The 25,051-nt window shown below is 44.1% G+C and overlaps 1 protein-coding gene across 2 annotated transcripts; it reads right to left on the bottom strand.

Annotated features, from left to right (window-relative positions):
• Nucleotides 1-432: 432 nt before the first annotated feature.
• On the bottom strand, nt 433-24,453 carry TBP (TATA-box binding protein). Of its 2 annotated transcripts, none has more exons than XM_030556830.1 (8): nt 24,369-24,453; nt 20,990-21,231; nt 18,825-19,153; nt 11,536-11,623; nt 6,144-6,235; nt 2,791-2,958; nt 1,845-1,939; nt 433-1,251 (listed from the first exon to the last, which is right to left on the bottom strand). In XM_030556830.1, exons 2-8 carry the CDS (start codon nt 21,041-21,043, stop codon nt 1,172-1,174), a joined length of 906 nt encoding a protein of 301 aa, XP_030412690.1. In that variant the 5' UTR covers nt 21,044-21,231; nt 24,369-24,453; the 3' UTR covers nt 433-1,171. The 2 variants fall into 2 exon arrangements, with proteins under 2 accessions (XP_030412690.1, XP_030412691.1); XM_030556831.1 differs by lacking the exon at nt 24,369-24,453 and adding an exon at nt 23,925-24,096.
• Nucleotides 24,454-25,051: the final 598 nt, after the last annotated feature.

The raw sequence follows: 25,051 nt of genomic DNA, 5'->3' as shown, positions 1-25,051 counted from the left end.
ACAAAGTACTTAGAAAAACATCAGTTTATGAATAGCACTGCTGCAATCAAAGGCTCTATTGTGACATTACACAAGATTTTAGCTGATCAGAACGATTGAAGAGGTAAGATTTTAAGCCTGAATTTAGCAGAATATCTTTACCACCACCACTTAATTTAAGCAAGATTTCAGTTCACATTTTCAGCCAAACCATAGCTATATATTTGGTCTGCACAAATCATTGTCATTCAGATACAACAGAACATGGACCTACTGATTAGTGACTTCATACTAAGTCTTTAACACTAAGCAGAAGAGAAGATACTGTAAAAGTAAAAATATTCAAGAAACCCAGTGAAATCAGAGTGTTAATCCTAGTGTCTATAATATCCAACTGCTTAGAACCAAACCAGATTTTAAGAAAATAGGGTCAAAAATCACATGGCAAATGCACTGCTTTAATACTGGCTTGTTATTAAGAAAGTTATATAAAAGACTCAAATATTCAGTACATTACATATTTCTACAGCATGCACTTACCACATTAACAGCAGCAAAGGTCAAGCAGGGTTACTTTTTAAAAGTCATTAAGGGTCTTCCCATAAAGTTTTATAAACAGTATATAATACACAGAGCTGAAAAAAGACATTTATTTCCCAAAAAAGAAGAATATATACAGCCAGCCATTTTCATTAATAAATTTATTCTGTCCTGCTGAACACTGGAAAAAGGGGAATGTCTGGTGCAAAAAAAAAAATTCTACAAATAGAGAACAAAAAAACTTTTAAAAGTAACTTTTGAAGTAAGATTATAAAAAAATTTATGAAAAAGTTAAAACAGCGATTGAAGTGGTTTATACATTTGGGGTGGCATGGTTGCATTTATCTCAAACCAACTTACCAATTTGTGGGTGCCTAAAGGAATTGACATTAAAATTAATCAAAAGCTAAAATATAAATAAAACTTGAAAGAGGTGCTCCAAGAACAGCTCAATAAAGCAATTCACCGTAACTCAGTAGACAGAATCCATAAAAAAAAGTTTCCCATGAGTATCAGGGAAGTAGGCACTAACTGGAAAACACTGAGTCTTGGGGTTGCAGTTTGTAACTGAAAGTCCATCTCTTGTTACTACTGTGCCATCCATACCCAATACCTTTTGAAGTGTATCCCAAAAATTTCTTTGTAAAAACTGTTACGTCGTCTTTCTGAATCCCTTTAAAATAGGATATATATTTTCAAATGCTTCATAAATTTCTGCTCTGACTTTAGCACCTAGAAACAGAGAAAAATTAGAAAGTACATTCTGAAAGTTAACATACGTATGTTTCACAATTAGTTTTGATCCAGGCACTGTACAGATGAGGCAGCTCCCAATCTCTCACACACTCTTCCCTGTTTGCCCTCTTTCCCTACACTATTGGGATTGCTTTAGATTTACAATTTTTGTTGGCTTGTTTTCTATCATCATGTATTTCATATGATGAATATAGTTTCACGCTTCCAATAGAGTGTAACTGTATTTATACCCGAGTGTTGAATATTTGTAGTTTATAGATTTCCTGTAGGCATTTCCTTATGTAAACATGAGTTATAACTTCATAGCATTTTATTCAGAAGAAAGGCTTTTATAACAGTGTAAAAATAAGGATAGTGTATAACCCATTTTTGCTCTCAGCATGTCCACCACGCCAACAAACTGACAAATAATATGCTTCTCTGATTTGGAAAGGTTTGCAATTCTGAAGTTTCATTTAGTGTAGTTTAGCATTCTAAAGACACTCTTAGTAAGAAAGACGTATGTTCCTGGTGCTGTAGCCTAACCCTAGACTGTTAAAAGCATCAATATTGTTGGCTTGGTTACTTACCAGTTAAAACCACCTTTCCAGAAACAAAAATAAGTAGGACAATTCTTGGCTTGATCATTCGGTAGATTAAGCCAGGAAACAACTCTGGCTCATAACTGAAAGGAAAGACAGAGCCGGTCAAGCAAACAAACTAATCTGAAGTTGACATTAGCTGATCAGAGTCACTCTTCTCATGTTCAGCAACAGAAAACAGCTAAACACCCTTCCCAAAAGAGGCAGAGGTGGGATAAGAATTGGCTTTTCCTGGCATAATTTAGCACTAGTAATTGATGCCTGAAAACCAGAGGTATCCAAGAGTTAAATATACTCACAAGGAATTAGCTAGAAGAAGTGCAAGCCTAAATATTAAATGACTTAAGCAATTAAACTTAACTTATGTCAGTTTCTAAGCTAGCATTTTAGGTGTCCATGATTTCCCATGTTGTTTAAACAGATACTGGGTTATTTTATCTGAGCCATGTTCTTTCATCTACTTTGGACAAAAACACAGTGAATAAAAGGTTTCAGTGTTTTGTTTAAATTAGACAATTTTACGTGTTGCTATTCTTACCGCCCTTTCAATGCTGAATGTTATACCAGTCTTTCCTGTTTCGTTCATTTGATGTCATTTTGTGCTTGACAACTTCCCTGCAGAATTGCATGGTTGCAGGCAACTCCACCTGCCTATGACTCAACAGGGGGCTAGAGTTGAATCTGCCTGTGTGTTTCCATGTGCAACACTGCAAAACTTAGTGACCAGGAAGGGGCTCCACAAAGATTTAGTGGGGAAGGCATTTGTGGTGGATTAGCATCTGGCTGACAAAACCAGAGGCAAATGAACAAGAAGAATGGAGGTGTAGGATACTCCCAATCTGCAAAGGAACAATCTAACTAGTACAGTACACCCTTTGAGATCACTAGACCAAGTATTCAGCAATAATGAATCATATTAAGCTGTTTTATTTACCTGCTAAACTGTTGATGTGTAAGTACCAATCCCTCTAATCTGATAGGAAATTTCACATCACAGCTTCCCACCATGTTCTGAATCTTAAAATCCAAGAATTTTGCTGGAAAGCCCAATTTTTGAACAACTCTCGCATATTTCCTTGCTGCCAATCTGGACTGCTCCTCACTGAAGGGAGAAAAGACATTCATTATACTCCCTCATGTAAGTATCACTGAAGTGACCAGCTTTAAAAAGCATATGTGGAAAAACTGAAGGGAATGAGGAATGTAAGGTTGTATACCAAAATACTTGTATACATAGTTAGCAACTACTAACATTGCTTTCTATCCTGTTAACATCCTTTCAGAAGCCTCAAAATAATTATTTTACACTTTGGTCTTTACAGTTTAAGTATTCATTCTGCACAAATCCCTCTCTCAGTATGCCACCAGCGTCCTGTTCTCCCCTGCCCACCCTTACTCTACAAGGTCTGGTAAAACCTAACTGAATTCATTGGTCTTGATTATTTTGTCCTTCCTTTCTGGATAGTTGTTCTTTGCTCTTCTTTTCAGAGAGTAAAGCTTCTTTCTTGGCCACTGGATCTGGGTCTATTTTAATTACTGTATATACTTGTTCATAAGCCACATTTTTTTTTTAAATAAAAAAAGGGAAGCACCAGAGAAGGGGCTCCGCTTATTTACAGGTATAGAGAGGGAGAGGTGGGACACAGCCCCTCCCTCCAACAGAGGGAGCAAGGAGAGGCAGCAGAGCCAAAAGGGAAGAGGTGGGGCCAGAATCTCTCCACTTCTGGCCATACTGCTCTCCCCCCAGCCTCTGAAGCAGCTGCAGCTCCAGCACTGGCAGGCTGCAGCTGTGCCATGCTGCTCAGCCCAGCCCACTGGAACATGCTGTGGCTGCACCTCCCAGTCTGGCCTGCCGGAGCAGCTCCAGCCAGACCAGAGACATCCTTCCCTGGCCCTCCCCAGATAAGGTGGGAAGGGATGGGATGAGGAGAGTGTGGGGGTCCCAGGCTAGGGGTGGGGTCATGTGGGGGGTGGTCACATGGGTTACTCCCCTGACCTCCAGCTTCTCCCCCCCCCCCCACAAAACATTTCCCCACCAGTTGCTGTCCCAGCCCATCAGGGTAAGCAGCTGGGACACTGTTTACTTAGGTTTACCTCCGTGCCTGCAGACGCTCAAGGTAAACAAACCATCTCAGCCCACCAGCGGCTTATCCTGATGGCCCAGGAGCCAAAGTTTGCTGACCCCTGAATTATGAATGGGTTATTAAAAAAAATCCATTTTTACTTATCCATCTTGGGGGTAGGGGCGGGGGTTCAGCTTTATACTAACTGGATTATGATTGAATATATATGGTATCTTTAAATCTCTGTAAAGAATCCAGAAGCAATGATGAGCATTATATAACCCAGTGGTACTCAGTCCTCAGTGCTTGAGGAGCCAAATTAGTGATCAAGATTACCCAAAAGAGCCACAGTAGGGTGAATGCATGGTTTCCATTTACCATAGTACTATATATTCATATTTAAACAGTATGAAGGGAAAATAGCCTCACATCAGAATGACTTATTTTATCAATTACAATTGGTTAACAATATAGTAAAAGCATCCTGATAAGGTGTGATTTAATTAACAATCAGTTTTAATATCATGTGCTGCAAAGATACACATTAAAGAGCCTCGTGTGGCTTGGGAGCCTCGGCCTGAGTATCTCTGATATAAGCAAATAAATATAAACCCTAATATAACTCTTCACCATCAAGTGCTCAGCACATTAACCCCCTGCACCTCTGTAAGGCAAATATGATAGTTTTACAAATGGGAAATCTGAGGCATACTGGTTAAGTGCCTAAGATCACATGAATCAGTGATCAGTCAGTGTAGAAAGCAGACAAGATGGATTGTTTTTATTCAAGATTTAAATGATTTTAAACATGATTTAAAGTCAATAGTAAAAAATGCTTCCTTAAAATTGAGCTAAATTTCTGTAAAAAATTAAAACTAAACAGATGCACTCGGTCATTAGTAACAGAGCCCAAACATTTTGGTAATCCACTTGATCTCTTGAAATGTGAGAACACATATATACCTTATTCAAGCAGTGACTTGGCTTAGTAAATTCAATTCCTTCAGTCTTTAGTTTTTACAATAAAAATGGGTATGTGTTATATTTTTAACTAGAGAAACAAGGTGGGTGAGGTTAATATCTTAAGTGGATTTTTGTCCAATAAGAAGAGCTCTGTGTAAGTCGAAAGCTTGTCTCCCTTACCAACAAAAGTTGTTGTTTCTCTAATATTCTGGTACTGACACAGCTACCACAACAATGCATATCTCTAGCTAGACATTCATCAAAACACAATACAGATAAACCATATTGTTAGAGCTAAACATTATAGTCAAGTAATTTTAGGGATTTTCTTCAGCTTTTTCTTTAAACTAGGCTTTTCCTTTTAATGGAATTTTATATTCAACAATATGTGCATTGCCATTATAAAAATACTTTCAGTGCCTGCTTATTCCATGAAGAACTCTAATACTCTCTCTAGGAAGTCACTTAGCTATCAGTATTACACAGTGTGTCTTAGTTATTGACTGGGGGGGAAATACAATACCCTCACTGCTTGGATTTAATGTATCATGTGTTTTAATAAGCCATGCATTCATACTAATGGAAAATCAGAGGGTAGTACTGGGAACACTGTCCAGGTATCATGCTCTGCCCAGACTGCATATGGAGTGAGCCTATTTTGCTTCACTCTTCAGCAGGGGTTCTCAAACGGGGGGTCAGGACCCCTCAGGGGGTCACGAGGTTATTACATGGGGAGTAGTGAGCTGTCAGCCGCCACCATTTATACAAAAGTGAGAGAACCACTGCTCTACAGGATCCCCTTTGGCAAGTGCAGGAGCCCTGACAAGCCAGGAGGAGGGGCCTCTGAACATGGGAACCTGTGAGGGTCATGGTGATTGATTTGGGATGGATGAGGGAAATTACTGATGTCAAATCGCATTCCTATTCTCACTCTCCTCCTCCCAGTCAGACATTTCCCAAGTCATTAGTGCACACCTACAATTCTGCGCCTGGACCATTTTGAAAACGAGGGCTTTGTTTTAATTAGAATAGGTGAAACCACAGACATTTCTAAAGCCTGCACCCCATTTGGACTATGGCACATGCACCAAAAGTGCTGTTCTAACTTAATCAGTTCTTTGGAAAGAAGTGTCTGGGCTGCCAGTTTGCTCGTATGTCAAGATATATCCAATGCCAGTAAACACTGTAGACTGGAATGGTCAACTGATCCTGAATTACAAGCTGACTTAATGAGCAGTTACAAAGTTACAATTACACAAACCTTTTCGCCCCTGTGCACACCATTTTTCCAGAGCTGAATATAAGTGCAGTAGTACGCGGTTCTCTTATTCTCATGATGACAGCAGCAAAACGCTGAAATACATAACTTGAAGCTGTTAGTGATATTATTGCTGGAAGAATTCTATACAAAAATGCATTACCAAATTTTAAACAGTATTAACCAACTTTCCACTTATACCGCCTTCTTAAATTCTGAAAGCTCTGCCAACTTGAGATCTAAACCATTTTAAAAAATGAATGAAATGTAGCTTTAAATACTATGCTTGACCCTCCCCCCTCCTGCAAAAATGGGCTTTTACAATCACATTTTCCCTTTTTATTAAAATGTTTCTCTTACTGTGTGAAAGACCAATACAAAGAAAGGAAATCTTACTATAAAAAGAACAAATTATTCCATACAGCATGTTGTTAACTGCACCAATTAAATTATATGAATAAAGAACAGGCTCTCTGCAATCTTTCAGTTATACTAACATTACTTGTAACCAATAATTTCCAGCCAGAAGTTTGATTTTGTCCCTTTAAGTCTCCCCACCCTTGCAAGGTACACAACTCTTGCATCTTCATTTTACTAATGAGAAACTAAAACAGGAAAACTGAAGGGATTGTCCAACCTCAGAATGCTAGTTATGTTACGGGTAGAAACCAGCTGAATTATTGCAAATATACGCCCATAGCATCATTAGTCATAGTTCTGGGCTCTAATCTCCATGTGTAGGAATTTAGCCCACATTTGAGTGAACTATGGTTTTAAATGGTGTTTGGCTATTGGCATGAACAACAGGCCTAACCCATGTGGCTAGAAAGAATGAACTCGTCAGAAGGATTGTTTGTGTTCAACTTGTATTGACTCTTTGCAAATTACCAGCGTTATTTCATTTAACATTTGGGAAATAAAGAAAACATGGTTAACTGGGCAGCAGGTGCAGTAAATAATTGGTTACAAATGCCTAGTTCAGTAGTTGGAAAAAATATGGGAAAGTGAGATAAGGGAAATAACTCTGAATAAAACAAGAGTGATGCCCTCAACTGCTTCAGCTAAGGCCCAATAACCAGCAGTGATGTCATGTGTTAGTTATAATGTATAAAAAAAGCAAGGCTTTCTAGATGTTTTGTTGAAGCTTTTCCTTAACCCTCTGGAACCATGCCATGAAGGGAAGGGGTGTCCCGGACATGATCCGATTGTGAGTGTATCAGACAACTGTATCATGGTAGGGTATAGAATATGGCTGTGTGGATATGCTTATGTTTGTATTTTGATTGTAACAAGCAAAATGTGGTCTTTTGACTAATAAAGGAATGCTTGTATGGAAACTGACTTGTGGTAAACCTTAATAAGATTATTAGGAAATTCCAACACCCCTGCTTAATTATTATTTATGCAGGGTATTACCACAACACTAATTCTACCATAAAATTCCTTTATTAAATCCAAAGGCCAAATGGTATATATACAATTGCTCTAAACATTCCTAAAATGCCTAAATATTAAGCAATTTACTACATCCAAGCAGTAATGAAACATTTTCTCAAGTTACTTACTAATAGATTAAACCCAGGGGTGCTTAGATCCATATTGGTCACCTCCAACTTGATCAGACAGGTATTAACATATAAACCCCTTTAAGAGTTTACTTTTTTTATATCCTTTAACAAACAAGTGATGTCACTGCCAATGATCAGACCTTAGCTAAGGCCAAATGAAGCAGTTTCTTATATAGCCAATGATTTACTGCACCTGGTACCCAATTAACCATGTTTTACTTTTATTACTTCAACCCAAACGTTAAATAAGATAACAGTATTATTTTGAAGGGTCACAACACAACTCTTCTTTTTTCTCCTGAGCTCATTCTTTTTGGTCACATACCTTAGGCCTATTGCTCATGCTAATATCCCAACTCAACTTAAAACCATCATTCACCCAATCTAATGTGGAGCTATTATCCTACAACCGCACTACACTTCCTTGTAAATGCACATGAATGGCTTGAAAGCTAGAGCTATAAATTCCTTAAAAGGTTTTTAGATTAAACAATAAAGGTTGATAAAGGTTGTTTTGATGATAATTCAGAGTGTATAACAAATCCTTCTCTCTCCCCCAGCTAGGGAATCTGATGATTCATTTGATTACCTGAGTTCACAAACTTTACATAGCCTACTTACTTTAAAAACAACAAGCATCATGCTGTTGCCCAAAACTATTCTTGCTGAAGTCACATCCCACTCCACATGTGGTTGTGTAACTAATGTTTTTGCCTTTATGGAAATAAGCCATAGTACAACTATGGCTATCATCTCAAATGTACATAAATGTGTGCTTTTATTATTCTATGACCAGAGAGTTTAAACTAGCACTTTCCTCGTCCAGGGCCTTAAAAAAAAAAACAAAAAAAAAACCCACATCCACACATCCCCTGCCAAGGAGGAACTTTTCTCCAAGGCAAGAGACATCAATTCTGCAACATTTAAGCTTTCATATGATTTTTTTTTTTAAAAGTAGTTGCAAAGAACCTTCCTAACAAGAACTGAGTACAAAACGATATTTTCCTGATTCAGTTAAAGGACAACTCCAGGTCCTCTACTTGCTGTTCAGAGCTTCCCAAGCCGTAGAAAAGAGAAAGTAAACTATAGCCACCAATTTTTACTGCTGATATTCAGAATCTTGTGGACAAGAGCAAAATGGACCCAAAAAACAAAAACCAAAACAAAAAAAAATATCAGGGTACTGTCAGTTTTGCTGCTTCATCAGAAGCCTCTGACCATCAGCTCAGAAGGATACTGGAGCTACTAAGTAAGAAGGCTCAAAAATGGAGATTGGAGGGGAGGTGAAGTGACAGACCATCCCACTCCATGTTGAGGGAGGGGCAGACCCTTGCACATTCGTAAGTCCCTGAGGTGGCAGTGAAGCACAGAAAAAGCATCGCTTCTTCTCCAACAGATAGATAGAGCAGAGGGATTAAAGTACAGACATGTATTCTCCACGGAATAATATGAAAGATGGAACTCCCGATCATTGTTCAGGAACAGCAACCCCCGCTTTCCAGCAGCTTGGAATGTGGAGGGAGAGCGTTTCCACCACACCATTATAGAAACCTTCTTACTCAAGTGTGTATATAACTTGAGTAACCTGGTCTTTTACGGTCACTCTTGTCCCTTCAACCTCCCTCCCTCTTGCTGTTTGTTAAAATCACTCACATATCCCATCGTTATGTAAGACTGTATATCCTTCAGATATGTACACATCAGAATAGAAGGAGTGTACATACACACACCAAGTCCCTAGTGTAAACAGGGAAATTTGTATTTTAACCTGAGTTATTTGGTAGAGGGTAAACTATAGAAAAGCACCTGTGATTGAACGCTACCAGCTAACATGTCAGAATAGTAATTGCCTTGTTAACACATGTTAAAAGAGCTAACCGAATGTTGGGAACCATTAGGAAAGATAGCTAATAAGACAGAAAATATCATGCCACTATATATCTATCTATCCATGCTATGCCCACACCTTGAATACTGCGTGCAGTTTTGGTTGCCTCATCTCAAAAAAGAGATACTAAAATTGGAAATGGTACCAAGAAGGGAAGAAAAATTATTAGGAACAACTTCCATATGAGGAGAGATTAAGACTGGGACTGTTCAGTTTAGAGAGAAGTTTATAAAATCATGAATGGCATGAAGACAGTGAATAAGGAAGTGTTATTTACCCCTTCACATAACATAAGAACAAGGGGTCACTCAAAGAAATTAATGGACACCATGTTTAAAACTAACATCAGGCAGTACTTCACACAACAGTGTCAAGCTATGGAACTTCTTGCTAAGAGATTTTGTGAAGGCCAGAACTACAACTGGGTTCACAGAAGAACTAGACGAGTTCATGGAGGATAGCTCCATCAATAGCTCTTAGTCAAGATGGTCAGACGCAACCCCATGCTCTGGATGTCCCTAAGCTTCTGACTGCCAGAAGCTGGGACTGGATGACAGGGAATAGGTCACCTGATAACTAAAATACATGCTAATTCTTTTATTGTTATAATAATACGTTTTCTATGTAAATGCTTTTTCTTTAAGAATAAATGTGCTAGCATAGGAGGAGCTGTGTGGCAAATTATAACTGCAGGCAATGCATTGGTCATGCCCATCAAAGAGATGGCAAAAAGGCAGTACTTGTATATAGGCAAACTGGCTTGCTGAGATATCAGTGTAAATCAGGGAGCTGTGCAGCCTTAAAAACCCTGGTCAGAATGCAGTGAGATGTGCGTCTCCGCCCAGGAGGCCTGATGGATAGGCACTGGAAACCTGTAAATCAGTGCCTTTGGTGGACCATGGAGGGGGGAATACAGGTGCAGTTGCCCTGAAACTGACACACTTATCTTCTTATGGGTTCGCATAGCACCGAGCGCCATGGAGCTCTGATTTGGTCCTTTGACTGCTACTATAATGCAAATCTCAGTTGAATATCATGGAATCAAAAAGAGAAGAGAAGTGAAGCAAAGCTTCCAGCTATGTTAACAACTGTGCTCAAACATTGTTAATTCACAGTGTAGAGCAGGGGTTCTCAAACTTCATTGCACCATGACCCCCTTATGACAACAAAAATTGCATGACCCAAGGAGGGGGACTGAAGCCCAAGACCCACCACTCCAGGCATCAGCCCCAGGCAGGGGGCCTGTAACCTGAGCTCTGCCACCCAGGGCTGAAACCCTCACGCTCCAGCTTCAACCCTGGGTGGTGGGGCTCAGGTTTCAGCTTCTGTCCCAGGTAGTGGGGCTTGGGCTTTGGCCCCAGGTCCCAGCAAGTCTGAGCCAGCACTGGTTCCCACAAGTTGAGAACTGCTAGTGTAAACGCTTTAAAAAGCCATGGCTCTTGGCTTTGAACTACACAGACCCACAATGGAAACAAATACATTTGATTCTACAATTACACTTGAGGATGGAGAGGATAAAGAAGTAGGGGGTGGAGACAGAGGAGTCCCAGAGAGCAAGAAGCACATGATTCCCTGTTTAAACTACTACAGACAGGTCTACACAAGAAGCTTTTGCCAATCTAGCAATATTGGTTAGGGGTGTGAAATTTTTTATTTTTTTTTGGCGATGTTTCTATACCAGCAAAAGCCCCACTGTAGTCACAGATATACCAGAATAAAAACACTTTTTCCAATACATCTTATTTCACTTCCTGAACCAATATAAGCTCTACTGGCAAGCTCTTTTTAGGTCTTTTTTCTTCATATAAACATCAACAACAGGTAGGTTTTGCCAGTATAGCTCTACCAGCAAAGTTTAAGTGTAGACTACACTTAGACTTGTTTCATTGATGGCTAGTGAAAAGTCTGTCCCCCATTCAAATTAATACGTTTCTCTTACCTTGGGATTGTATTCAGCATTTCGGGCTCGAAGCGCAATAGTTTTTAGGTCAAGTTTGCAACCAAGATTCACAGTGGACACAATATTCCTGAAGACAAGTTAGAGAGATTAGTTGGTAAAGTTAGATTTAATGAAGGATTCCTGGGATCTCTCTTTTTTTTAACAATTCTGTTACTCACCTTTGTAACTGTTGTTCTTCGAGATGTGTTGCTCATATCCATTCCAATTAGGTGTGTGCACGCTGCGTGCACGTTCGTTGGAAGATTTTTACCCTAGCAACACTGAGTGGGTCTGCTAGGCACCCCCGAAGTGGTGCCATTATGGCGCCGGATATATACCCCTGCTGACCCAACGGCCCTTCAGTTCTTTCTTGTCGGCTACTCCGACAGAGGGGAAGAAGGGTGAGTTTGGAATGGATATGAGCAACATCTCGAAGAACAACAGTTGCAAAGGTGAGTAACCGTCTTTTCTTCTTTGAGTGCTTGCTCATATCGATTCTAGTTAGGTGATTCCCAAGCCTTACCAAGGCGGTGGGGTCGGAGTGAGATGTTGCAGAATGCAAAACTGCTGAGCCAAATGCTGCATCATCTCTGGACTGTTGAACCAATGCGTAATGTGAGGCAAAGGTGTGAATCAATGACCAGGTAGCTACCCGACATACTTCCTGGATGGGAACATGGGTCAGGAAGGCGGCAGATGAAGCTTGAGCCCGAGTAGAATGGGAAGTGAGGTGGCTAGCCGGAACGTGAGCCAAATCATAGCATGGACGGATGCAGGATGTTACCCAAGATGAAATTCGTTGGGATGAGACCAGTAGGCCTTTCATCTGGTCTGCCACAGCTACAAAGAGCTGAGGCAACCTTCAGAAGGGTTTTGTTCTCTCTATATAAAAGGCGAGAGCCCTGCGAACATCTAGGGTGTGCAGCTGTTGTTCCCGACGCAATGGGTGCGGCTTCGGGAAAAAGACTGGGAGGAAGATGTCTTGATTGACATGAAAGGCGGACATCACCTCAGGGAGGAAGGAGGCGTGTGGTCACAGCCATACCTTGTCCTTATGGAATACCATATACGGGGGATCCACTGTCAAGGCCCGAAGCTCAGATACTCGTCTTGCCGAAGTAATAGCGATGAGGAAGGCTGTCTTCCAGGAAAGGTACAACAGCGAGCAGGTGGCCAGTGGTTCGAAAGGAGCACCCATAAGCTTGGCTAGCACCAGGCTGAGATCCCAGGTAGGGGTCGGGCGTCTGACTTGAGGATACAAACGTTCCAATCTCTTGAGGAACCTTGAAACTATGGGGTGAGAGAAGATTGATTGGCCATTTTCCCCTGGGTGGAAGGCGGAGATGGCTGCCAGATGCACCTTTATGGAAGAGACCACTAGGCCCTGTTCTTTCAGGGACCAGAGGTAGTCCAGGACAGTAGGAACGGACACCTGCCTGGGGACTGAGTTACGCTGAGCGCACCAGCAGGAGAAACGCTTCCACTTAGCCAGATATGTCGTCCTAGTGGAATGCTTCCTACTGCCCAAGAGTACCTGTTGGACCGAGGCAGAGCAACGCAACTCAGACTGGCTCAACCACGCAGCAACCATGCTGTGAGATGAAGAGACTGCAGGTCTGGATGGTGAAGCCTGCCGAAGTTCTGTGTTATGAGATCCTGCCAGAATGGCAGGGGAATTGGGTCTGCCACTGAGAGGTCGAACAACATGGTGTACCAGTGCTGCCTCGGCCACGCTGGAGCAATCAAGATCAGGTGGGCGTTGTCCCTGCGGAGCTTGAGTAGGACTCTGTGGACGAGCGGAAACAGTGGGAAAGCATAGAGTAGGTGCCTCTTCCACGGGATCAGGAATGCGTCCGAGAGGGAGCCCAGGGAGCATCCCTGGAAGGAGCATAACACCTGGCATTTCCTGTTCTCTCGGAAGGCAGAGAGGTCTATGTGGGGAAACCCTCACTTCCAGAAAACAGAATGGATGACATCCAGACGAATCGACCACTCGTGAGACAGGAAGGATCTACTGAGGTGATCTGCCAGAGTGTTCTGGACTCCTGGGAGAAAAGACGCTACCAAATCGATCGAGTGGGCTATGCAAAAGTCCCAGAGGTGGAAGGCTTCTTGACAAAGGAGGGAGGAGCGTGCTCTGCCCTGCTTGTTTATGTAAAACATGGCCGTTGTGTTGTCCGTGAACACTGATACACAACGGCCTTAGAGATGGTCTCGAAACACCTGGCATGCTAGACGGACTGCTCTCAGCTCCCGCACATTGATGTGTAAGGCCAGCTCGAGGTGACCAGAGGTCTTGAGTGCAAAGGCCCTTGAGGTGGGCACCCCAACCCAGAGATGACGCGTCCGTTGTTAGGGCCATCGAGGGTTGCAGTAGGTGGAATGGCATCCCTGCACAGACTAGAGTGGGGTTTAGCCACCAGATTAGGGAGCCCAGAACCTTCTGGGGAATAGTGAGCACCGAGTCTAGGCTGTCTCTGCGTGGTTGGTATATTGAAGCAAGCCAGGTTTGAAAGGGACGGAGGCGTAGCCTCGCGTGCTTGGTCACGAAGGTGCAGGAGGCTGTGTGACCTACTAGGCTGAAGCAGGTGCGCACCAACATCGGGAAGGTTTGAAGACCTTGAATAATTGAAGCCATTGCTTGAAAACGCAACTGCGGGAGGCAGGCTCTGGCCAGACTGGAGTCCAGAACTGCTCCAATGGGGTCTATTCTCTGCGTGGGTGTCAGAGCAGACTTCTCTGTGTTGATCATCAGGCCTAGGCTACCGAAGAGGTCTTTGACGATGCGCAGGTGCTGCGACACTTGTAACTGGGAAGTCCCTCAAATGAGCCAATCGTTGAGATATGGGAGACATGTACCCGACGACGCCGGAGGGAGGTGGCGACTACAGCCATGCATTTTGTGGACACAGGCGGAGCCGCAGAAAGGCCAAACTGAAAGTGTTGATGGTTGACCACAAAACGGAGGTACCGTCTGTGGTGTGGTGGGTAAATTGCGATGTGGAAATATGCCGCCCTCGATATGAAGGATGCGTACCAGTCTCCCGGATCCAGGGGCGGGATAATGGTCCCCAGGGTTACCATGCAGAACTTCAGCTTTATCATGAATTTGTTGAGTTCTCGCAGGTCTAGGATCGGTCGTAGACCTCCCTTTGCCCTGGGGATTAGGAAGTAGCGGGAATAAAAACCCTTGCCCCTCATGTCTTTTGGCCGCTCCTCTATGGCTCCCATGGCTAGGAGCTACTGGACCTCTTTTAAGAGGAACTGCTCGTGAGAGGGGTCCCTGAAGAGAGACAGGGAGGGAGGATGGGAAGGCGGGGTTGAAACAAACTGGAGGTGGTATCCCACTTCCACCGTGCACAGGACCCAACGATCTGAAGTTAGTTGGGACCAGGCAGAGAGGAATTGGGAGAGGCGGTTGAAAAGGGGAGGAGAAGGATCCGGTAGAGTAACTGGTGGGCCGCCCTCAGGCGTCCCATCAAAAGTTCTGCTTGGGCCCCGCTGGTGGTTTAGGGGGCGCCTGATTTTGACCTCCTTGAGGGCCAGACCGCCTCTGACGATTCCCTCTACCACGACTTCTGCTAAAGTCCTGACGCAGCCTAGGCAGGGTGTAAGGGCGGTGTGGCTGGGGCCGGAAGGTGCTGCGTTGGGTCACTGGCATGTGGATATCCAGTGAGCGCATTCTAACGTGATTTTCCTTCAGACTTTGCAATCTGGGGTCAGTCTTATCTGAGAACAAGCCCTGGCCTTCGAAGGGCAAATCCTGAATAGTTTGTTGTAATTCAGGGGGAAGGCCTGATACCTGGAGCCAGGAGATACGCCTCATCCTCACTCCTGACGCCAGAGTTCTGGCTTGCAGAGTCCGCTGCATCCAGAGAGGCTTGGAGAGAGGTTCTTGCTACCTTTTTATCCTCCTCGAGTAGGGCAGTAAATTCTTGACGGGACTCCTGGGGAAGAAGCTCCGTAAACTTCCCCAAGGACACCCACATGTTAAAGTTATATCTACTTAGGAGGGCTTGTTGGTTTGCCCCTCTAAGTTGGAGGCCCCCCGGCTGAGTATATTTTGCAGTCTAGGAGGTCCATGCGCCTAGCCTCCTTTGACTTAGGAGCTGGGGCTTGCTGGCCATAATGCTCCCTTTCATTCATCGATTGCATCACTAAAGAGTAAGGAAGTGGGTGAATGTAGAGATATTCATACCCCTGAGGGGACCATATGTTTTCTCTTTATTCCCCTTGCTGTAGGTGGAATCGAGGCTGGGGATTGCCAAATGGTGTCCACATTAGCCTGTATGGTGTGGACAAACGGAAGAGCCACTCGAGTAGGTGCATCAGCCGATAGGATGTCCACGACAGGGTCCTCTATTTCTGGGACCTCCTCCACCTGTAAGTTCACATTCTGAGCCACTTGTCTCAAAAGGTCTTGATGGGCCCTGAGATCAATTGGTGGAGGGCCTGAGGAGGATGTTCCCACCACCGCCTCGTCAGGCGAGGAGGAGGAGGAGGAGAGGCCCGGGACCAGGGGGTCCTGTGGGGGCTCCTGTACTTGAGGAGCATCATCTGTGTCAGGTGGAACCTGGGTGTCTGCAGATGTATCGGAGCCTCATCTGTGCCCGTGGGGGGTGGGGGGCAGCTTACTGTCACCGCTATTATCTAGTGTTCTGACGGGGCCGACCGTGGAGCCACTGATGGAGCACCTCGGGCTTGGTGGTATGCCCACGATGTCCAGAAGGACCAGTGATGAGGCCCTTGCTCGTGCCTCTGGCTCTCTGGAAATATATGGCTGGGGACGTCAGAGTCACGCTCCTGAGGATAGGATGCGCTACCAGCCTGCGATGACACCGATGTGTGTCTTGATGGCCACGGCGGTGCCAATAGAACCTGGGAGGGCGCCACTGCTCTGGATGCTCAATCCTGCGGCGGTACTAGGAGCTATAACGGTACCGTGAGCAAGACCGGGACCTTCTACTGTAGCGGTGCCAGGAGGTTGACCGGGATCTCGAGCCCCTTCGTCTGGAGCGACTGCGGGATACACGGTGCCGGGAGTATCTGGCCGGTGAACGAGATGTCGAACGGTGCTGCGAGTGCAACCAATACTGCGATGGAGAGCAGTGCCGGGACTGCGAGCGGCGCCGGGAGCGAGAACAGTGCGATCAAGATCACGGTCTCACAGACGCTCTCGAACGACGTCTCTCTGTTGGACCAACAGAAGGTGGCCTTACTAGGGCCGTTTTCCCGATGGATTGTATGACCCACACCGGCGGTGCCGGGGGTTGAGGCCGTGTCGACTCCGTCATGGCAAGGAATTCCCTTGCTGTGGAGAAGGTCTCCTGTGTAGAAGGGAGGGCAAGCTCAACCACTGCATGAGCCCGGGAGCTGTCAGGCACCGGACTAAACAGCCCTTGTGGGACCGGAATCGACAGTGCCACGCTTGGTGGAGCTGCAATCGGCGGTGCCACAGTCGACGGTGCCGCGGCAGATGATGGTGCCGGACAAACCATCTTAGAAGAGCGCTCCTTCTGTGGAGCTGAAGCAGCTGGAGTGCTATGTTGCTTCCTGGGTCTCGGGGACAGGGAGCGGTGCCGAGCAGATGTCAGTGCCGGTAAGGGTCGGTGCCGGGGGCTCCTTCTCGGTACTGGAGTGGTCCGGGGCCGAAGGAGTGCTCCTTACTGAGGCAGTGTGTTGGGCGCTCGGTACTGACGCTGCAGGACTAAGTGCCGACTCCATGAGGAGCTGTTTCAGTCGAAAGTCCTGCTTCTTCTTCGTCCTTGGTTTAAAGGACTTGCAGATGCAGCACTTATTGGTAAGGTGGGATTCCCCTAGGCACTTGAGGCAGGAGTCGTGGGGATCCCTATTGGCATCAGCTTCTGGCACGCCAAGCACGGTTTGAATCCCGGTGCCTTGGGCATGGGCCCGCACCGGGGTAGAGGAAAGGGGTTAATCCCCAATCCCCCCTTAAATTATATACACTAACTATGAATAGAAGTACTAACACTAACTATAACTACAAGAACTCGAACCATACAACAACAAACAGCAAAGAACTACAAGAAGCTAGGGACATGGAGATCAGCAAAGCCGCGCTCCACAGTTCCAACGACCGACACGGGCGATAAGAAGGAACTGAAGGGCCATTGGGTTGGCAGGGATAAATATCCGGCGCCATAACAGCGCCACTCCAGGGAGCAACCAAGCCGACCCACCGAGTGTAGCTAGGGTAAAAATCTCCCAACAAATGTGCACGCAGCGCGCGCGCACCTAATTGGAATCGATATGAGCAAGCACTCAAAGAAGAACTGTACATGACTTGATACTGAGATTTTGCTGTTCAAGGATGTTTGATTGGGTCAGATACATCTATGGTTTAACACTATTGCCTGTGATGAAGTTACACCAAGGATTATTTTACAGAGGTGGTAGCAATGATCCAACTGATGTATATTAAAGTTCTCTCAATTTTCCCCAGATATCACAAGGTTCCCTTTTTTTCTCAACAGTTAAAAACAAAGGAATTTTGTTAAATTTAGAGAGCCAAGTTGAATTTATATCACAGCGTATGAGAATGTCATCTGTACTCAAAAATAAGGTTGTTTTGAGTACAAAATGCCCACTGGCACTTTCTCTATAAGTTGCAATAAAATAAAGACTTTAGTGTTTTCCCTTTATTGCAAAGTACAGTGAAAAAGATTTTCAGACCCAATACCTTGAATTAATTCTATATTTTTCTCCCCTGAACATAACCTCATACGCAGTAGTCAACTAGAAAACAAGACAAGATACTAAGGACAATTCCATCTATAGTTGACTAACAGGGTTTTTTCCCCTTTTAATTCCCTTTCCACTGTAGATTTATATTTTCAATTTTAATAAGCCTCTCATTAATAAACTAGTATAACCAGGAAACAGAGGTTATTTTAAAAACAGTCACGATATGCAAGCATTTCAATAGGTTACAGCTGAGAATATATTTAAAGATTATATGTATTTTGACATATTAGATTATTAATTCAGATTACATTTCACTACAAGTTTGTTGGACTTTTGAAACTGCATATAGCCAAAAACAGTTACAGTATTATAAAGCTACCACATGAAGACATGGGATGACATTAAGCAGCCCAACAGAGTGCATGTTAGATCTATGGCTTACAAAGATCAGCAAGAAGTCCCATTTCTACAACTGAACCGCCACATTAACAGAAGTTTTAAATCATCTAAGTCACTAAATCTTTAAAAGGCTCACTGTATGGGTGGGAGAGATTGTATAACAAAAATATACCAAGTACACTCACTGCAGCTGTGGCACAATCCCAGAGCTCTCAGATGCAGGTGTTGCAGGCGTTATTGGGGTCATAGGAGTCATTGGAGAGGGATAGAGTGGCGTGGTTCCTGGTAAGGGAGCTGTAGTAAGAGTCTGTGAATGGAAGAGCTGCGGCGTTTGACTGGATGTCCCCTGTGTTGCTTGCTGTGATGTGGACTGTTGTGCTGCTTGCTGCTGCTGCTGCCTCTGCTGTTCCTCCAGAATAGATAGACTGTTGCTGCTTTGGACCGGCTGTGGTGTCAGTCCAGTGCCATAGGGCATCATTGGGCTAAAAATTGGAATTCCAGGAGTCATGGCACCCTAAAGAAGAGAGTATAAAGAATAAAGCTTGAGTTCAGTCAAGTCCATTTACTTTTATGAGAAAAATCAAACATTTGTTGCATGAGGTTAAGAACAAAAATGGTGGTTTGTACCCTTCCCAGCCTGAGTGGGGATTTGTTAGAAATTAATACTCTTAGGGCATGTCTACACTGCAAAATTATGTCAACCTAACATATGTTGGCATACTACTGCCGCAATAATTAAATCACTTTTGCTTGTCCACCCTACACTCCTTGTGTCAGCAGTGAGCATCCTCACCAGGAGCGCTCGTACTGATGGTACAATCAGTGTGGAGCATTATGGGACAGCTTCTGAAAGGCAGTAACAGTGGATGTAAGCAACACAGTGTCTACACTGACACTGCATCGACCTAGTTACATCAACATTGATTGTATGCCTCTCATGGAGGTGGAGTTATTAAGTCAGCCTAGCAGGGCACTTACGTCAGCGGGAACAAATTTTTACTGTAGACACTTACATAGTTAGGTCAACATAAGCTGCCTTGCATCAACCTAATTCTGTACTGTAAGCCAGGTCTTTGATGCTCATTTTACTGCACAGTACTTAGAACTATTTTTATCTTCATTAATTGTCCAGTCCAGTACTCCTGTTCACTAGCTAGTGAAGGATTATTCTCTTCAGTGTATACTCCGGAGCTTTGTTTTCCTGAAGAATATGCTAACATCTAATAGCTCTCTCTCAAAAAAAGGAAACAAACCCAGTGAATTTGGTGCTTGTGGAAAAAAACGACTTAAAAGACCTGAAGACTGAAATTGTCCTTTTACAAAAAGAAGAGATACAGCATTAGCAGTGGCAGCTTCCTCATATCACCTTGTGGGTATGCTTCAAAATGTGACCTGGAGAGAACCTCCAGAAATTAAAGGGGAGTTCAGGCTCATGCCAATTTACTGCTCAGTTGTCTGAGCAAATAAACTAATTGGGGTGCCAACTGCAGTGATATTTGGGGGTGATGGGCATTCCAGGCTTAATTATTTCAAATTTTACCACTAAGATGGACTTAACATTTGTTTTACTTAAATCTAAACAAAGATTAAAGAATGAGAATTACATATATTTGTATATTTCTGAAATCTCCATTAAATGTAAACCTTAAGTTTACAAAAATATATTTATCTATTTAATTAATTTGCTTACACTGTGCATCTGAATAATCAGTGTCACCCTTTCCACTACATAACATGTTTACATTCAAGTCAATAGAATTACATCAAAAATGAATGTTTCTCCCATACTGAAGAGATCCTTATAAACATTCACAGGGCAACAGAAAAACCCTGAAGAATTTTCTCTTTTGTGAGTGCACATGAAAGAGGGCTTTACCACAAAGTGGACTTTTTTAAATTAGTTAATTGTCAGCTGAATTTTTTTTTTAGTGTCCTATTAATATTCTTCTGTTTTAGATAAACAATTCACACAAGAAAATTTGGTATTTGTAGAACAATTGTACTTCAACATCTGGAAAATGAGAATACTGTTAAACACCCAATTGCAATGAAATTGTAGTTTAATTTAAAACAAAAAAAATAGTAATTTACATGTTTGAAGGTAAAATGGAGGAAAATACTCCAGAGATTACAACTAACTACTTTTTATCCTAGTACCTGTTATCATATAAAGTAGTTCCAAAAGCAACAAATATTAGACTCTTCTCTAGCAAATAAGCACATTAATATTGCTAGATTCTAAACAATCTTTCATATCCATATGCATCCATATTGTTACTCAAGACACTGAAATCTCTTTTATAAAGAAATTCATCTCACAAGTAAATTTAAAATAATTTGGTTTTTTTACCTGAGGGGATGCTAACCCCTGGGCGTAGGGTGGTAAGCTGTTGTTCTGATCCATGATTCCAATTACTTCTTTGGTCGGGATAGAAATAATTCCACCAATTCAATAAAAGTAATTCCACACCCTCATGGGTTATTTCCCCCCTAAAGCATTCCAGCAACTAGTTTCTCAGCCACTCTTGAAGCGTTATGAAAACATCAGCTCCAGAAAAGTCTGTATAGTAAGTCTAAAATACAGTCCAAAACCTGAAAGGGAAAAAGTAGGCGCTTAATAACTATATGTTTAAAAAACTCATATGATTACATCCAGCTGCCATGTACCATAGCAGTCCTTAAATATATTTGTGAACATTATGCTGCCTTTGAAACTTCACTCCCGCCTAGAACTTATTTGTGTGTGTGACTCTACTCACATGAACAGACCCATTGGATTCAGTGGGACCACACACATGCCTAAGGGCTGGTCTACACTAGAAAGTTAGGTTGACCTAACTATATTGCTTAGGGGTCTGAAAATTTCACACCCAAGACACAATTCCCCTTTTCTACACCTATCCCTGATAGAAAGCAGTAGGTCGCCGGGAGAATTCTTCCACCAACCTACCTACTGCCTCTCGGAGATTGGGCGGCTCCAGGCACCAGCGCACCAAGTGTGTGCCTGGGGTGGCAAGCCGCCAGGGGGCGGCCTGCCAGTTGCTGTGAGGGCAGCAGTCAGAATGGCTTCGGTGGCATGCCTGCAGGAGATCCGCAGATCCCACGGCTTCGGCAGCAATTTGGCGGCAGGTACGCTGAAGGCGCAGGACCGGCAGACCTCCCACAGACATGCCACCGAATCCGCGTTACCAGTGGACCTCCCGCAAGTGTGCCGCCGAAAGCTGCCTGACTGCTGTGCTTGGGGTGGCAAAATACATAGAGCCGCCCCTGCTCGGAGAGATGGATTTACTAGTGATGGAAAAACTCCTTTCATTGCTGTAGTTAGTGTCTATATTACAGCAGTGCAGCTGCGCCACTGTGGCATTTCTAATGTAGACATACCCTAAGGGTTCGCAGGGCTGAGCCTTTAGTTATAATGATTCCAAACTTTGCCACCAAAACACAATATGTTTTACTTAAGCCTTAAACATATGTAACAGAAATCTATGTTTTTAGATTTTCATATAATATTAAAATTATGTCTCAATATTCCACTAAAAAATTACATCTTTGCATTAAAATTAATGAGATACTCAAATATTGAACAAATTTTTCCAAGATACTAAATAAAGTTAATTTGATATTTATAGCTCATCATATATTGAGTAGTGCTTCCAAAACACAGCAGACCCAACTCTACTCTGAACTGTACCAGTTCAGCTCAGCTGATTTCAGTTAGAGTGCCCTGGTATAACCGAGGGTAGAGTTTGAGCTGATTTTTTTGAAATAGCACCAATGTTTTTAACATTATTTTGTTAATCTACAGTAACTTCACTAGCTTGATACCAAGATTTCTAGTCCCTATGCTTGTACATTCATTTGTTGTTGTGGGATTGTTCTTGAAGCCTGAGCTGCTGGAAATGATTTAACAGCAAAACATTATTAAAATCAGAAAGGAAAAAAAGTTCTCTCTGCCAACTCCAGACAAAAAATGAAACACTGAGACATATCACCAAAGAATTACATGCACCTTACAGAGAAGAAAAAAAGTGAGAAAATACTTTGAGTTTTCCAATTGACGTATAGGTATATCTTTTTAATCTTCTGATTTTCCCAAATTACAGCACTGCACTAACAACAGGGCAGTTAGAAGCTTAAAATAGGTTCCCCCCACACACACACACACACACCCACATCGTCCCATCAAACACTTCTAGTAACTTTCAGGTTCCTAAAACCATTAACTGTTGGGCTGAAATCTCAGACGCATTTCCAGCCCTGAGGTAAGTGTTTTGAAAGTCTGAAGAAAACCTGTTCAGCTGCCTTTTTCTTTTTTTTTTTTAAAACCAGGGATTCCTTGACCCACAGTTAGTAAAAAGACTAGACCAAGGTCTTGCACCACAGTGTAAATATGGCCTGTTTTGAGTTTAGCTACATTTGTGCGAGGAACAAATTCCACAGGCAAGGGACTTCTGAGGATACCCTGTCTTCAGTGCCACTGAGCTTCCCCACAAAATAATGCATACGAAATTACAGCAAGATGAGCAGTTTAAACATGACTGGAACTTGTGTACTTGCAGAGAGCCTGAACCAATACTTCTGATGGAAAAATATCCCACTAACTTCAACGGGAGGTTTGGCTATGTAATAATACTTAGTACACCGCTACCTCGATATAACGCCATCCAATATAACATGAATTTGGATATAATGCGGTAAAGCAGTGCTCTGGGGGAGGCATAGCTGCGCACTCCAGTGGATCAAAGCAAGTTCAATGTAACATGGTTTCACCTATAATGCAGTAAGATTTTTTTGGCTCCCCAGGACAGCATTATATCAAGGTAGAGGTGTAATTGCATACCATTTTTCATCTTCAAAGCACTTAACAATAAGCTTCATAATAATATACATAATTATGTTACTCCAACCTTGAAAAACTGTAATGAAACCTGATTTTCCCTCCCTTTCACTATAAGGGTGATCATGAACACCCCAGAATATATTATTTGGCTAACAAATAACTAATCTCCGCAGGCTGCTGGGTGAGGCTGATTTTCCAATACTGCATTGTTCCCATTTTGAAGATGAGAAAAGAGACAAGGCAGTTTAGTGACCTGCCCAGCATCACACCAAGGAAGTCAGTGGCACGGGACAAATCAGAATTCCTGCTGCCAACATACTACAGTGATTGGCTTATCGGGACGACACTGAACTCATCAGTATCCCCCCCGTCTCCAGCCCTCCTAGCCACGCCAAAAGGCTCGGGAAGGCCCGAGCACCGCAGAAGGGCCGGATAACAGACGTACAGAAAGACGCGCAGCTTCTCTTTTCTGCACACACGGGTTTACAAGAGGGCGCTTCTCCGACAAGCCCGTGCGAGGAAAGCCCCAGAAAGGCCGCGCTCAGCTCCGGCCTGGGAACCCGCTTCTGACGCTCTGGCCTCGGGCAAGGAGAGCTCGGCCTCCGCGCGGCGGGAAGAGAGCGAGCCTGGGCCCGGGCCGCCCCGCACGAAGCGTGGCCGGAGCAGCCCGGCGGGAGAAGCGGCCGCGGGCCCGGCCCGGGGCAGGGGGGTCGGTATCTGAGGCGGGAGGGAGCCCGGGCGATGGGGGCAGGCTCGGGACGGGGCAGCCGGGCTGGGAACGGGGCCCTCGCGCCAGGCGGCGGGACCCTTCCCGGGCCAGGGGGAGAAACGCGCCCGCCTCCAGCAGCGGCGCCGAGGCCCCGTCTGCTCTGCCCGGGGGGTTCGATACCTGCCGCTCCGCTCCCTGCAGGCGCTGCACAAACCCGGCGGCGCTGCCGACCCCACCTGCTGCCGCCCGCCCCCTTCTCCGGCGCGCGCATAATGCGTCACTTCCGCCAGTAGCTCCCCTTTGCTCTTTTCACGGTGGCCATCTTGAGTGAGGGCGAAGCTGGTGGGAGGGCGGATCAACCAGGCCCCTATCCCGCCCCCGCTGGGGGGTTGTTTATCGTCACAGAACCCAGCGCAAAAACCCTCCACCGCAAACAGCTCCGGGGCGCAGCTCAACCCCCAGCCAGTACAGGCCCCGCCAAGTCTGCGTTGGGGCTTTTGCATTTCAGCACCAGCTTCCACTGCCCCACAGAGCCTGGGGTTTGTACCTCAGAGGTGGCAACTCTGCCCACACCTGGGGCAATGCGGGATGATCCTCAGCCCATGAAACCGGACAGCTGGCAGCGTGTCCTCAGAACCCTACAGATCCCCTGGGAGTGGGACAGCTAGGATCCTGGGAAAACCTGGACAGGTGCCAATCTTATGGGGGGGAGCCAAAATAATGCAACAATCTGGACTTCTGTAGATTTGGTTCCTGGGTGGTGTGGTGCAGAAGAGAAGCTCAGTCTGTGCTACTTTCTCTCTATAAATGGCTCCATAAAAGAGAGGGAAACCATAAAAACCACAGTCCTTCATGCCACACTA

This window comes from Gopherus evgoodei, chromosome 3, assembly GCF_007399415.2.
Source record: "Gopherus evgoodei ecotype Sinaloan lineage chromosome 3, rGopEvg1_v1.p, whole genome shotgun sequence".
Taxonomy (NCBI): domain Eukaryota; kingdom Metazoa; phylum Chordata; order Testudines; family Testudinidae; genus Gopherus; species Gopherus evgoodei.
Note: the sequence above shows the minus strand (reverse complement) of the source record. Positions and strands in the feature narration are given on the sequence as shown.

Excerpts from the sequence above, each read along its gene's own strand:
- TBP (XM_030556830.1), bottom strand. The coding sequence starts at position 21,043 with ATGGATCAGAACAACAGCTTACCACCCTACGCCCAGGGGTTAGCATCC. Across the intron at positions 6,236-11,535 it reads ATGCTGAATACAATCCCAAG|CGTTTTGCTGCTGTCATCAT; the intron begins GTAAGAGAAACG and ends TATGTATTTCAG. Across the intron at positions 1,940-2,790 it reads ACACATCAACAGTTTAGCAG|TTATGAGCCAGAGTTGTTTC; the intron begins GTAAATAAAACA and ends CTTTCCTTTCAG.